The 14,553-nt window shown below is 54.1% G+C and overlaps 1 protein-coding gene across 1 annotated transcript in view; it reads right to left on the reverse strand.

The window, feature by feature from the left end:
* Window positions 1-14,553, reverse strand: part of FBLN2 (fibulin 2) — a 78,207-nt gene that overhangs the window by 19,938 nt on the left and 43,716 nt on the right. The window contains exons 3-6 of the mRNA XM_012664857.1: window positions 9,833-9,944; window positions 8,605-8,734; window positions 4,867-5,047; window positions 162-371 (exon numbers count right to left, since the gene is read on the reverse strand). Of these exons, the coding sequence (XP_012520311.1) occupies window positions 162-371; window positions 4,867-5,047; window positions 8,605-8,734; window positions 9,833-9,944 (633 nt within the window). The remainder of the gene's footprint in view (window positions 1-161; window positions 372-4,866; window positions 5,048-8,604; window positions 8,735-9,832; window positions 9,945-14,553) is intronic.

Here is a 14,553-nt window from a genome sequence, read left to right on the forward strand (position 1 = left end):
CTCAGCCTCACAAATCCCCATCACCGGTGGCCTCTGGCTCCTGCAGGTTCCAATGGGTGGTGTGGCAGGAGGTCACAGACCCCATGGTACACACCCAAGGAATGCCATGCTGCATGGGCAAGATCAGCCTTGCCCACAGCCCCTGCCATCAGGGCTCTTACCTGGGCGGCAGGTGCGGCCATCATCCTGCAGCAAGAAGCCAGGAAAGCAGGCACAACGGTAAGAGCCCACAGTGTTGATGCAGAGGTGCTGGCACAGCTCCCCCGGGAGGAGCAGGCACTCATCTTGGTCATCACCTGGCAGGCTGTTGGGCAGCTCGGCCTCCGTGCCCAGCGACAGAGCCTCTCGGGCTGCCACCTCCGCCTCTGAAACTGCGGCAGGGGTTAGCACTCAAGACAGCCGACTTGGCCCAAGCATGTGGCTGAGACCACAGGCTTTGAGAAACCAGTACAGGTCCTCATGAAGACCCCTGTGCACCCAGCAGAGAGAAAAGATGGCTGGATGGCTGGATGGATGAATGGACAGATGGGCGGATAGATGGATAGATGAATGGGTGGATGGGTGGATGGACAGATGTACAGATGGGTGGGTGGACAGATAGACAGATGGGTGGATGGATGGATGGATGGATGGATAGATGGATGGATGGGTGGATGGATGGATGGACGGATGGATGGACAGATGGATGGGCAGATGGACGGATGGATGGATGGACTGATGTACAGACAGGTGGACAGATGGACAGATGGGTGGATGGATGGACGGATGGATGGATGCGTGGATGGATGGATGGATAGATAGATGGATGGATGGATGGATGGACGGATGGATGGATGGACAGATGGATGGGCAGATGGATGGATGGATGGATGGACCAATGTACAGATAGGTAGATGGACAGATGGGTGGATGGATGGATGGGTGGATGGATGGACAGATGGACAGATGGACGGATGGATGGGTGGATGGATGGATGGATGGACGAATGGATGGATGGGTGGACAGATGACAGATGGATGGATGGATGGATGGGTGGATGGATGGGTGGATGGGTGGATGGACGGATGGATGGATGGATGGATGGATGGGTTGATGGGTTGATGGGTGGGTGGATGGATGGATGGATGGATGGATGGATAGGTGGATAAACTCACGGATGGGTGGATGGACAGATGGACGGATGGGTGGATGGATAGGTGGATAAATGCATGGATGGATGGATGGGTGGGTGGATGGATGGATGGATGGATGAGTGGATGGGTGGGTCGATAGATGGATGGATGGGTGGATGGATGAATGGATGGATGGGTGGATCGATGAATGGATGGATGGGTGGATGGACGGATGGACGGATGGATGGATGGAAAGATGGATGGGCGGATGGATGGATGGATGGGTGAATGGATGGATGGATGGATAGGTGGATAAACGCATGGATGGGTGGATGGACAGATGGACGGGTGGACAGATGGGTGGATGGATAGGTGGATAAACGCATGGATGGATGGATGGATGGGTGGGTGGATGGATGGATGGATGGGTGGATGGGTGGATAGATGGTAGGTGGATCAGAGGGTGAGTGGATAGGTAGAAAAACAGATGAATGGACAGATTGACAAGTGGCTAGATGGATGAGCAGATGAATGGATGGATGGATGGGTGAATGAATGAACAGACTTCCGGCAATAAGAGTGAACCCACCAGAGCTGGGTCCAAGTCTTCCTCACTAAGTCCCCTGCAATAGGACAGAGACAGGGCCACATGGAAGCTCTTACTAAAGTGTGAAACTGGATTCAGACCCCTGACCTCAGTGACATCAGGGAGGACCTTCCCTAGCAACAGGAAGTGCCCCAAACCTGGGTTCCATCCGATCAGATCTGAATGCCAACCTGGGCCTTCCCTGGCTGGGTCACCTTGGACAGCACTAGGTCTCTCTGTGCCTCCAGATTCTGGGATAAACCCACCTGCCAGGGCTCCAGCAGGGAGCAGGTGAAAGTGGGAGAAAAGGCTCCTGAGGCTGAGCTTCCTTGCTGTACAGAAGTGTGGGAAAAGCACACAACCAGGACTTCAGGGGGAGACCTACAGCCCCCCAAACTCTGTGCCAGCCCAGGGCCTCTGCCCTTCCCACCAAACCCAGGCAGCTGAGCCCCCCGAGAGAGCAGTGCATGAAGTCACGTCTGAGGAACGTGTTTCATATGGAGGGTGTTTACATTAAGCTGCAGCACAATCAGCCCTGGCTGGCGCCTGCAGGCAGGGCAGCGATGGCCAGCAGTCTGGCTCTGCAGAGATGCAGCACTGCAGGTGGGCAGCAGATGGAGTTGGGCCCAGGGCCGCTCTAAGCACACTGCAAGCGGGGCAGCAACTCCAAGACTCAGGCTCGGCTCACCCTCATCAGTGCCTCCCTCACAGGAGTGGGGGACATGTATCTCTCGCTCTGGACCCTGCCCATCCTCCCATCCTTTGACCCCGGATGCCAGACTTCCTCCCAAACCCTACCTTGAACCAGACTCTTCTCGGTACTAACCTGGCCTTCATACTAGTACTCAGCCAGCCCCTTTAGGCCAACTTCAGCAAGTGGCACTTCCTGGGGCTTGATTTGGCCGCTGTACCACACTAGGGTGGTGAGGCCCATCTGTCTTGGTTAATTTGCCCTGGCCTGGTCCAACCTCCACAGACGTGCCCCTGCCTCACCCTGAGGGGAGATCCAGGTACCTGTTCCCCCATCTGTACCCCAAAGGGTGTGAGCTCCTCCCCTACGGGTTCCTCGGCCCGTAGCCTGTAGACAGGTGAGATTCCTGCCATCTTGCATTATTGTGACAGACACCTGGGTTGACTCGAGCCAAGGCTGACTAGGTCTGGGTCAAACTCAGGGCAGAAATGGGAGTCATCAGAGCCAAGGTGTCTAGTCCTGGCTGTGCCAAAGAGCTGCTGTGTGCCTGGGGCAAGGTCCTGCCCCTCTCTGGGCTTCACCTTCCTCCTCTGACCTGCTAAAACATGGCTGAGCATTGTAAGGCCGTAAGCCCTTGACAAGCATCACATCATTCATCATCACATTGAACATGGTGAAGAGTACGACCCTGTGTGACAGATGAAACAGTGATGGCTCGGAGAAGGGCTGTGAGGTCCCCCGGGTAAGTGGAGGAGCTGGGCTTCCAACCAGGTCTGCCTGACTCGAGGCCATGAGTTTAACCTTGATTCTAGGACCACCTCTGTGGCTTTAACTCCCATTCCACGAAGAGCCCAGGACAGACCCACAGGGGCCCAGATGGTCCGCAGGGACAGAGGAAAAAACTGGGCTAGTGGTTCTGGAACCCTCCTGGGCATCTTGCCCCAGCCAGTCAAGGCAGAACATGTGAATACCCACAAACGGGGCCTGCCAGGGTATTCACTGCACCAGCCCAGGGCTGCCGAGGCCCGTCTGCACAAAGGACACCTACTGGCTCACTGGGATGCCTTTGTCAGTCTCCTGTAGGCTCACTGGGCACAGAGAATGCTAATGGCCACAGGCCCAGAAGATAGCCCTGGCCCAGGGGATAGGCACTAGACATGGCAGCTGGAACAGTGGCCACAGTACAAAAAGGGAAGAAGAGGGAGGAGACACCAGGGACGCTGAGGGCTGGAAGCTCCAGAATGTGGCCCAAGCTGATTCAGGCTCCGGGTTCTGCACTGATAACCAAAGGCTCAGTGAGGCTCCAGTTCCCACACACACTGCCTATGGCCGCTCAGGGACAGGCTCTGGGCAGCAGCACAGAGAGGCCACAGCCTGGTCAGCCCTGGAAGGGCTCAGGGTCTGGCAGTGAAAGGGTGGCCACCAAGCAAACCTATCATTCATTGAATTACTCAATCATCTGTTAGTGACTCTTCTGGGCCAGGCACTAGGAAGATAGAGATAAAACAGTTCTGCCTGAAGGAGATCTTCAGGCAAGTAGAGGAAATGCTTATTAATGTGATCTCTGCACCCTGGGAAAACACGAATGGCACAGGGGAGAGGGATGGAGGATGGATGGACAGAAGGAAGGGTGAGTGAGTGAGTGAGGAGATGAGTGAAAGGCTTGCTGGCTGGGCTTGTGAGTGAATACATGAGCAGATAGAAAGACAAAGGATGGATGGATGGATGAGTGAACAGGTGGATGAGAGGGTAGGTGGGTGGATGGATGGATGGATGGATGGATAAATGGATAGATGGATAAATGGATGGATGGGTGAGTGAATGGGTGGATCAGTGGGTAGGAAGGTGGATGGATGGATGAGTAGATGGACGGATGGATGGATGGATAAATGGATAGACAGATGAATGGATGGATGGATGAGTGAATGGGTGGACGAGTGGGTGGGTGGGTGGATGGATGGATGGATGGATGGACAGAAGGATGGACAGATGGATGGACAGGTGGATGGATGGATGGATAAATGGATAGACAGATGAATGGATGGATGGATGAGTGAATGGGTGGACGAGTGGGTAGGTGGGTGGATGCGTGGATGGATGGATAGATAGATGATGGGATAGAGGATGAATGAATGAATGGCTACATGAATGGATGGAGAGAGAAAAGAGAACTGAGGGTAGGGGGTGGGTGAAATGGATGGACGGATGGATAAAAAGCAGGTGGGAAAGAAGACGTCTGGATGTGTGGGTAGACAAAGAGAGTAGACAGTGTAAGGCTGATAGGCAGCAGTTGGTGGTCATGTGGTTGGAGTGGATGGTACACAGGAAACTGAATGAGATCACCATCTTGGAAATAATGGGGCAGAGACCATAGACCACTGTTCCTCAAGCCACAGATGATGAAAGGGTCCTCACAGAAGGCCAGAGGTCACCCAGTCTTGGCCCCAGATGCCCAGCCAGGGAGGGGCAGCACCCACCTCTCTGTGGTGCAGCTGCAGGCTCTGGAGGCCAGCGGACCTCAGGCACGATGAGGGGCTCCTCGCCCTCACAGCAGGAGAGCATGACATGGTTGCAGGGGTAGCCCAGGTTGGGGTTGGACTCGCACGACTGGCCCTCAGCCCGCACACGGAGGCCCAGGCCACAGCAGTCACAGCATTGCTGGAAAGAGAGACACGGCCATCACCGCCCACCCCCGGCCCCTCAGAGCCTGTGCAACTCATGCAGGGTCCCCAGAGCACAGCCTGGGGCCAGGCTCAGGGAAGGGGCTGATAAATGGGGATAAATTAACCATTATCTTGTCCCTTTTGCCAGCGTCTGTGCTCTCCTGGGGCAGAGGGGTTGTCTGCCTCCATTTCCCAGGTCTGGTACACGGTAGGGTCAACATAAGTTTTTGAAATAAATAATAAATAAATGGCCTTTTGTGGAAGGAACTGCAAATTAACCCCCAGCCACACCCATTACCCCCTCATCTTAACTGTAGACCCCAGTTCTATTCAGGTTGGCTAAAAGACAGTATTTCCCAGGGGCCCTTGCAATTAGAGGTAGATCGCTGCATGGAGCTCTCAGGAGAGCTTTTAACTGGAGCTGACGCTACTTGGAAGTACATCCTTTTTGCTCTCCCTCTTCCTCCATGGAGCACGTAGGTAATGACTGGAGCTTTAGCAGCCATTTTGGGCCATGAAGAGACCCTGAGGATGGAGGCTACAAGCTAAAGATGATTAAACAGAAAAATAGAAGCCTGGGTCTTAGAAGATGTAAATCTATCCCATCCCAGACTGCATATCTGCAAAAACAAATTTCGTGTAATTATTTTAAAATACAGTGGCAGACTGGTTGCAATAATAGCCCCAATTATTCACTCTTCTCTGTGTTCACTACTTTGCAACCATATTGCAGTTGCTACTGACTGACTGATGTCGCAGCTGCTCCTATTAAGACAGTGAGTGCATTTCCAACCTCTTAGCTGTGCCTGGTGACTTGTTTTGGCCAATAGAATGACACAGACACGATAGCATGCCAGTTTTTAGCCTAGGCTTTAAAAGGCCTTGAATGCTTCCATTTCCTTTCTTGGAGCTCTGCACAGCCACTAACTGACCAAGCCCATGCTCACTGCTGGGGCTGAGAGACTGCATGGAGCAGATATGAGTCATCCCAGACGATGCTGTCCTAGATCTTGCAGCCCCAGTGGAGCCACTGGCTGACAGCGGCCATGTAAGCCCAGCCAGGGTCAGTTGGGCATGGCCCACATCAGAAGTGCTCACTCAGCTGACCATAGATTCATGCACTAAGCCAGAAATAAGCCACCAAGTTTTAGATGCTGTGTTACCAAGCAACAGCTAACTGACACTCTCAGCCTGCATCTCTCGGTGCTGAGCGCCTCCGCTTACTGAAGGCCCACCACGTACTTTAACAGCACTTAGTCTGTATGATCTCTGACCCTCACAGCCACCCATGAGACATGGACTGTTATCCCACCTTATAGATGGGGAAGCTGAGGCTCAGAGAAGAGAACTGGCCAGCGTCAAACGTAAAGACAGAAAGGGGACTCTAAACTGGCCTGTCAGCAAGGTCCTCTCACCAATACCAGTTGCTTTTAAGAAAAATCGACCTCAATGTGACAAAAATGGAGGTCAAAATTCTCTCCCAAATGCTGCCATCATCCAGAGACCTCTGTCACTATCACCCAGGCTTGACAGGTGGGCTTCAACTCCTTCCCTCCTCTCCCCAGTTGGGAGGACGCCCCTTCTGCGACGTTTCCTGAAACTGTCCCTGCCCTAGTTTGCCTGCGCCCTGCACAGCCAGACAGCTCTCGATTCCAGTCTGTTCGCCCGTCCTCCTCATTTTCAGTGGGACACTGGACCTCCCGGAAAAAAGACCACACCTCCCGGCCTGCCTTGCAGCCAGGTGTGGCCGCCACACTCAGCTCTAGCCAAGGAGACCTAAGCAGAAGTACAGTCGCCCCTCAAAGAAGGGGGCCCACGTTCACAGCGGCATTATTCACAATGCCCAAAAGATGAAAGGAATCTAGTGTCCATGACGGATGAATGGATGAATAAATGTGGTCTATCCGCACAATGGAACATTATTCGGCCCTAAAAAGAAAGGAAATTCTGACACGTGCTACAACATGGATGCAACTTGAGGACACTTTGCTAAGCACAAAAGGACAAATACTGCACAAATCCACCTAAATGAGGTCCCTAAACAAGGCACACTCATGAAGACAGAAAGTAGGATGGCAGTCAGCAGGGGCCAGGGAGGAGGGATGAGGCGTGAGTGAGTGACGGGGACAGAGTGCCAGTCTGGGAAGACGAATAAGCTCCGGGGCGGATGGTGGCCATGGCTGCACAACGTGAAGGTCCTGGAGCCACTGAGCAGCACACGTAAAAATGGTTGCGATCATCAGTTTTATACCATGTGCATTTTACCAGGATCAAAAATCATTTACAAGAAGGGAAGCTCTTCTGTGCCCTCCTCCTGCCCCTGCCCAGGACTTGAGTGGCCATCTTGGACCACAAGGAAGCAGATCAGTTGGCAAAGCAGCAGACAGCTGCCACCTACGTGACCAAGGAGCCGCTCATACCTCCATCTCGGGCTTGCCCGCCTCCAGCACATGAGAGAAAGCCAATGTTCTAGGGTGCTCTCCATGACTTGTAGCCAAACTTGTAGCCCAGAGGCCAGCGTGAGCTCTAGCACACAATCCGGTCTTCTGTAAGTCCTTCCCCAGCCCTGTGGACCCTCCACTTAGAGACCGAAGTTCTCAGAGTAACATTTACGGTCCTTCGTGTTCCAGCCAAGGACTCCAGGCACCCTTGCCCACTGCTGCCAGGCCTGCTGGACCACATGCCCTACTCCCACACGCTCCTGCCTCTGCGCCTTAGCTCTCACTGCCCCCTCTGCCCAGAACATCATCCTCTCTGCCCCAGTGCTGCCAGGTGAGGTCCTACCCCATCCCGATCCCACTGCCCACACAGGAGAACCAGCCTCAATGACCAGTCCCTGCAATTGCCAGGGGGTGACATCCCTTCAAAATTCTCCCTGGCGTCTGCCTCACTCTGAATCAAACCTCCCGGCAACGGACCGGCTCTGCCCATCACCTCGCTGGCCTCAGCGCCGGCTGCTCCAGCCCCGCTGGCTCCACCCCGCCATTCCTTGGACATGCCAAGCAAGCGCTTACCTAAGGGCCTTTGCACTTGCTGTTCCCCTGCCCGGAAGGCATTCCCACAGACCTTCCCACAGACTTCACAGGGCTCACCGCTCCCCAGGGCTTTGCACAAAAGTCCCTTCCCGGGGAGGCTGTCCCCAGCTGCTGTCAGCCGAAATTCTAGACCTGACACTGCTCACCCCTCCTCTCTAGTATTTCCTCTTACAGCAGGATCAGCTGCCACCCCACCGCACACTGACACACCCATCCTGATCGTCTGTCTTCCTGACTAGAAAGGAAGGTTATCTGTGTCGTTCACTGCTGTAGCCCTGATGCCTGAAACAGGGCCCGGGGCACACACTGGAGCTCAAAAAATACTCTGTAAATTCATCAGTCAGTGTAATAATTGATGATGACTTCTGTGCAGATGAAGAGTCCCCCCGAACCCCGGTGTGAGTGTCAGTCCCCATGAGGAGCCCCTCAGGGGAGCCCAATCCTTCAGGGCATGGGGACCTTTAGGCCCGGGCCAGCCTGCCCCCCACCCCCTGAGAACACCGCAGGTGGGGCTTGCCTTGTACAGGGAGACACCACAGGTGTCGTTGTCCTCGGCCCCACAGGCCTCGCCCTCCTTGGCCCCCAGGATGCCGGCCATGCAGCTCTTCTCCTTCAGGTAGGAGACGCAGCAGTGCCTCTGGGCTGTCCTGCAACAGAGCGCGCACCTCAGCCCCAGCCCCACCCACAGTTCTCAGCCAGTGGAGGCTGGCGCTGGTGGCATAGCTGGCACGAGCCCTGCCAAGTCACACGGGTTTTGTTTCTTGGCTTAACCAAGAAGACTCAGGCCTGGGTCCCGCCGGACTGTGAGGAAGAGGGGCTGGCTTCGGAGCTCCCCACCTGGGCTGAGGACAGGGACACCCAATCCCGGAGAGGGCTGGGCGGTTGGCCTGGAGGAGGGCAGCCTGCAGAGCCCTGGTCACTGCCTGCCGATCTCCGCAGGGCCACCCGGGGCAGAGGTGGCCGCTAGGCAGCAGCACAGAGGGCACAGCCAGGACAGGAAGGCGAGGGTCGTGGGGAGCAGGGTCCAGCCCCACATGAGGAGGCGCGTCCCAGCGAGTACCACCCAGTGACAGCACTGCTGGCCGTGAAGTGGTGAGCACCACAAGAGGGATGCCAGCACGCGCTGGGCTGCTTCGCCAGAGCCCCAGGACTCGGAAAGGTGCGTGCCGCGATTCCCGAGTAGCCCCGAACTGGTGGGACGGCAGAAGGGAAGAGGAAGGGACGTGGTTAGAGCACGGATTTTTCCAAAGGGGGTTGCATGGGGTGGACGTTAGAAAACACGGGGTCTAATCCCAGCCATGCTGCCAGTGAGCTGTGTGGCTGTGGGTGAGTCACACCACCTCCCTGAACTGCATGCTCCTAGTCTGGGAAAACGAGGAGGCTGCATAAGATGGTGTCCCTGGAAAAAAGAAGGGGTGAACAGCCGACCGAGATAGCTCCTGGGCCTGGCAAAGGAGGGGCATGGGGATGAGTAATTCCTTCTCTGAGAACACTAGCATCAGAAGAAACGACGAGCACAGGCGGCAGAGGAGGAGAGTAAGAGGCCAGCCTTTTGGAAGCCAGGCTTGGACTCTCCACCCCTGGAGAAAGCCTGGCCAGATGGCCCACGGCAGCCACAGCCAGGCACCTGGCAGCAGGTGAAGCACATGCTCACCTGCGCGGCTGGGGCCGAGGTCCGAGGCAAGTAGGACCTGGAGAAGGCGCATGCATGGGCAGCCCTGCCAGCTCCAGGGCACCCGTCCTACCTGCACGTGGCGCCCTCAGCTCCGCTCTCGGGGATCTCCAGGCACTCGTCACTGTCAACGGCCCACTGCTGTCCCGCTGCACAGCACGTCTCGATCAGGTCCTTGGTGGAGCCTGGGGGTGGCAGCACGAGGCACAGTCACCGCCTGGAGGAGGCGTGTGATTCCAAGGAGTCCAGGGTCACCAAGCAGATGACACCGGGGCCTGTCCAGAACCCCCTCACTGGGCAGGTAAACCTACACCCCCCCGCCCCCGGTGCTGTGCATGTTGGCTGCTCACAGCTTCTTTGGAGAACTGCCTGGGAGGCTAAGCCCTCCCCACGGGGCCTGGGGCTGGGGCGAGCACAGCCAGTAACAGACTAGCACGGGGCTGCACGCCCAGCCCCAGTCACAGAGAGGACAGCCCTGCGGGGGCCGCTCACACTGCAGAGCGCCCCTAGGAGCAGACCATGCAAGGACCCCAGCTCTGTCCGGCTCTCAGCCCTCACTCCTCAGCTTCTCCCGAGAGTCTCCCCAGATGAGCCACCACATGCACGAGAAGCCCTGGCTCTGGCACCGCTTCCAAGACCCAAGGCAGGACAAGGAGCAAGAAAGCAGCAGCAGCAAGAGAAATCCACAACCATCCAGAAAAGCTAATGGAAGAAAGTCAGCATTGACTACACAGCTGAGCCCTGAACGGCAGGGCTGTCCCACCTCTGCCACCCCTGGGACAGCAGGACCAGCCCTCCTGGGCCTCCTCAATGCAGAGACCACGAGGACAAAGACCTCTGTCAATGATCCGCCTCCACTTGATGAATCCTAAATATATTTCCTCTTCCTGATGATTTTCTTGTTAACATTCTCTTTCCTCTAGCTTACTTTAGTGTAAGAACACAGTCTATGACACATATAGCATAAAATACGTGTTAATCGACTGTTTATGTTATCGGCAAGGCCTCCAGTCAACGGGAGGCTATTAGTAGTTAAATAACAATACATAATAACAGAAGTTACACGGAGACCACATGGGTGCTCAGAGATCAACTGTATTTGTGAGCGGGGAGAGTGGGCAGAGTCACATCTAGGGGGGGACTTCTTAAAACTCAGAGGCACAGACTCTAGGTTAAGGAAAGTGATGAGTCTGACAGATTCGAAATTCAAATTTACTGTATAACAAAGAACTCCATGGTCAAATATAAACAGACTGCTGACAGATTAGGAAACATTGCTGGAATGTCTAAAATGGACAAGGAATTGCCATCTATAAAATATAACAAACTCTGGAAAAGTAAAAACAATAAAAAAGAACTCCAAGGTAAAATGTCTGTTAAACTGGAAAAATGAGAAAGAGTGAAAACGCCATGCACAGCTGGGTACCCTCGTGCCCAGGGGCGGGAGAGAAGACCGGGGCGGCCAGCATGGAGGGCCACGGCCCCACTTACACAGCTAAGCATGGGCATCGCCTAGGACCCAGAAGTTCTGCTCCCGGAGTATACGCCAGGGACGCCCTCGCCCTGGCCAGCAACATGCCCAGTGCAGGGGTGCCCATGCCAGGGTTACTTGTGGAAGGGGGTCAGGGGCAGCCTCGGTGTCCATCCCTGGGGAAGTGGATGAGGAAAATTGGGGGCCAGCCCACATGGAGGGCTCCAACTATCAGAAACAAAAGACTAGATGTACACACAGCAACGTGAGCGGGACACACAGACATGACAACATGGGGCCAGACATGTGGACACACAGCGACTTAGAACCGGACACAGGGACATACAGTGGCGTGGAGGAACACAGAACACAGCGTCGGGGGGGGGTGGGGAGGAAGAAACCGAATGAGGTATATTATACAAATTTAAAATGCTGCACACAAAAATAACAATGCATATTTTGCAAGAACACGTGAAAACAAAAAACCTGACACGGATTAGACAGACGAGAACTGTGGATGACAGTGTGGGGTGGTAGGTAGGAAGGGAGTGAGAGGATAAAAGGGAATCAAATACATACATAAAACAGAGAGGGCCTTGCAGAGAGGGTAACAGAGCTTCCCCAGGAAATGAGGAGTATAATTAGCCCAAGCATTTGCCCCTGAGGTCTGAAAATGACATTCCTAAGTGAAGCTCTTGCAGGACGCACCTGCCAATGGCCAGCTGGGCATGGAATGAACACTCTGAGCCTGTGGCCCAGGACCGCATCTCAGCGTCGCCGCTGACAGCCGTTTCTCCTCTCTAAACACCCGTGTCCTTCTCCGCCTGAGGACTGAGTGCACAGGTGCCGAAGCCCACGGGACCTCTGAACGCCCTTGAGCAATTCACATAACCTGGCCGGGGGAGGAACGGCGCCCGCGCCACTCCCACGACAGCGCACTGGCGAAGGGGGGCATGGCAAGTCACTGACCTCCACCCTCCCGAAACAGGGAAAATAAGCTTCCACGACAGCCTGCTACTGTTCTGCTCTGAGGATCCAGAGCGAATGAAAAGAGTTCTTGAAAACCAGCGTCCGCCAGAAACAAGCAGCAAACATCAGCCTCAAAGGGGAAACATCAGACACCCCCCTACAAAGACTTTCAGAGACACAAATGCCCGCTGGCGATGCTGCTGTTTAGTGCTGTCTTACAACACTAGCAAATGCAGTAAAATAAGAAAAAAGGGCAGGAGAAACAATAGAAAGAAACAGTCATTATTTGCAGATGTTATAGCTTCATCTTCCTAGAAAATCCAGGTAAATCAAAACTATATTAAAATTAATACTTATTAACAATTATAATAATATGATGGTCAAAAACAAAGTCACCATACTTAAATCAGTGGCTTCCCTGTACACCAGTAACAACTCAACAGGGAAGTTAGTAGAAAAAAAATCCCATTCAAAAGAGAAACAAACCTAGAAACTGCAGTAGACACTCTTGATCGGCACAAAGATGAAAATGTCACTGAGGGACGAACAGTCTGAGGAGTCTACCGCACTTGAAAGACGTGTCGCGTGTCCGAACGGGAGACTCCATGCAGCAAACGTATCGATTCTCCTCGATTTAATTGACAGCTTCAATGCTATCTCAGTCAAAGCAAAGGCGTAATTGTCACAGAATTTACCAAGGTGATTCTAAAATTCACCCAAAAAAAGAAATGCTTAAGAAGACCCAAGAAAATTTCTAAAAAAGGAGAACGAAGAAGGTAGGCCTTTCTCTGATAGTATCAAAACATACTTTAAAGTTCTAATGATCGAAACTAAGAAACAAGGACATCAATGAAACAGAACTCTGGTCCTTGCGGGAATTTAGCATTCGAATTAGGATGCATCTGAACTTAGCAGGGAAAGGACTTAATATGTGACGTGGGGACCCGCTTCACACCACACACAAAGATAAATTCCAAACCTATAAAGGCAGTATTCGAAGAAACCCTAAGAAAATAATTTTAAGATTAAAAGAGCCTTCTTCAGAAATAAAATCCGCAAACAAAAATGAAAACCTTAATCCAACAGACTACACGAAAGCACGAACTGTCTGTTTGGCAGAAGACAGCCGCCAGCCAGCCCCGCCACTCGCGTCTCGTCCCTCACTCTCGAACCTCCTTGCGGCAGTCCCTGCTGCGTGAGCCCCTGTTGTTCACGAGTTCCCTTTTTCAGCTGTTTCCTCCTTTGCAACCTCACCTGCAAGGTGGCAGGGCTCCTACCTACCTGTTCACACACATCCTCCCAGCGCCCAGCACTGGAGAGTGTTCGATGAGCATTTGCTGAATGCATCGACGAGACCCTGGGCATCCGGGAACCGCCACGTCAGAGGGCAGGACCGGCGCTCAGCACCTCGGTGTAACAGCACAGACACGCCTGGCCCAGGGCTTGGGCGTGGGGTGCCAGGCGGAGCCCTGCCTCCTCCTCCTCCCTGGATGCCACAGTCAGGACTTAAATCTCTGTGGCCCCTGAGGGTGATGCCACTATTCAATGCTTCGTCCCCTCTTGTTATACTCTGGGCATGTGGGAGTCTCCCCTTACTTAAATACTTCTACTGATGGGGAGCTCACTCCACCGAGGCAGTTTGTCCTTTCCTGCATAGTTCAGACTCACAGCATTCTTCTTTTACAGGACTTTTCTTTCCTCCCTAAGCCTTTTCCAAGATTGCCTTACAGAGCTTAGAAGACTGCAACAGATCTCTGGGTCTTAGCCAGACATAAGAGGGCTGCCCAATCAGGATAACAGAAACAGCTGAAACGTACCAAGTGCTAACAGAGAGCAAGGCACGGGTCCAGGCACTTGAGTGCTCACGGTTAAGAGTTTTGCAGATGACGTGGGGAATTAGAAGTCCCAAGCCTCAATTTCTCCTCTTCCCTTCCCCCCTGGAGGCCTCAGTCTCCCCATCTCTGTCACACAGGCGACTGGATCTGAGACTCTGACCACTGCCAGCCTGAGAGGTGGCTCTGCTTTCGTGTGGGCTGAATGGCATCCTCTTCCTGCCCCTCCGTGATCAGATGCCAGGTTTCAGCCTGGGCCTGGCAGGCTTCCCGCCATTCTCCCCCGGCCGTCCTAGCCCTGGCTTCCCTCCTTTTCAAACAAAGGTGCTCAGGAGCTCTGACCCTTATGCTGGGAGGGCCACCCACTTGCAGCAGGAGAAGAAATGGGTATGGGGCTAAGCGTGGCATTGCCAGGTACCATTCAAAGCGTGGGAGGCACAGCCACACAGAGCCCAGCACGATGAGCAGCCCTCGTCTCTGCGTGCAGAGAACCCGCCCCTCCCCAGCCCAATCCTCCTAGGC

The sequence above is a fragment of the Propithecus coquereli genome, unplaced genomic scaffold (genome assembly GCF_000956105.1).
Source record: "Propithecus coquereli isolate 6110/MARCELLA unplaced genomic scaffold, Pcoq_1.0 Scaffold926, whole genome shotgun sequence".
In the NCBI taxonomy this organism is placed as follows: domain Eukaryota; kingdom Metazoa; phylum Chordata; class Mammalia; order Primates; family Indriidae; genus Propithecus; species Propithecus coquereli.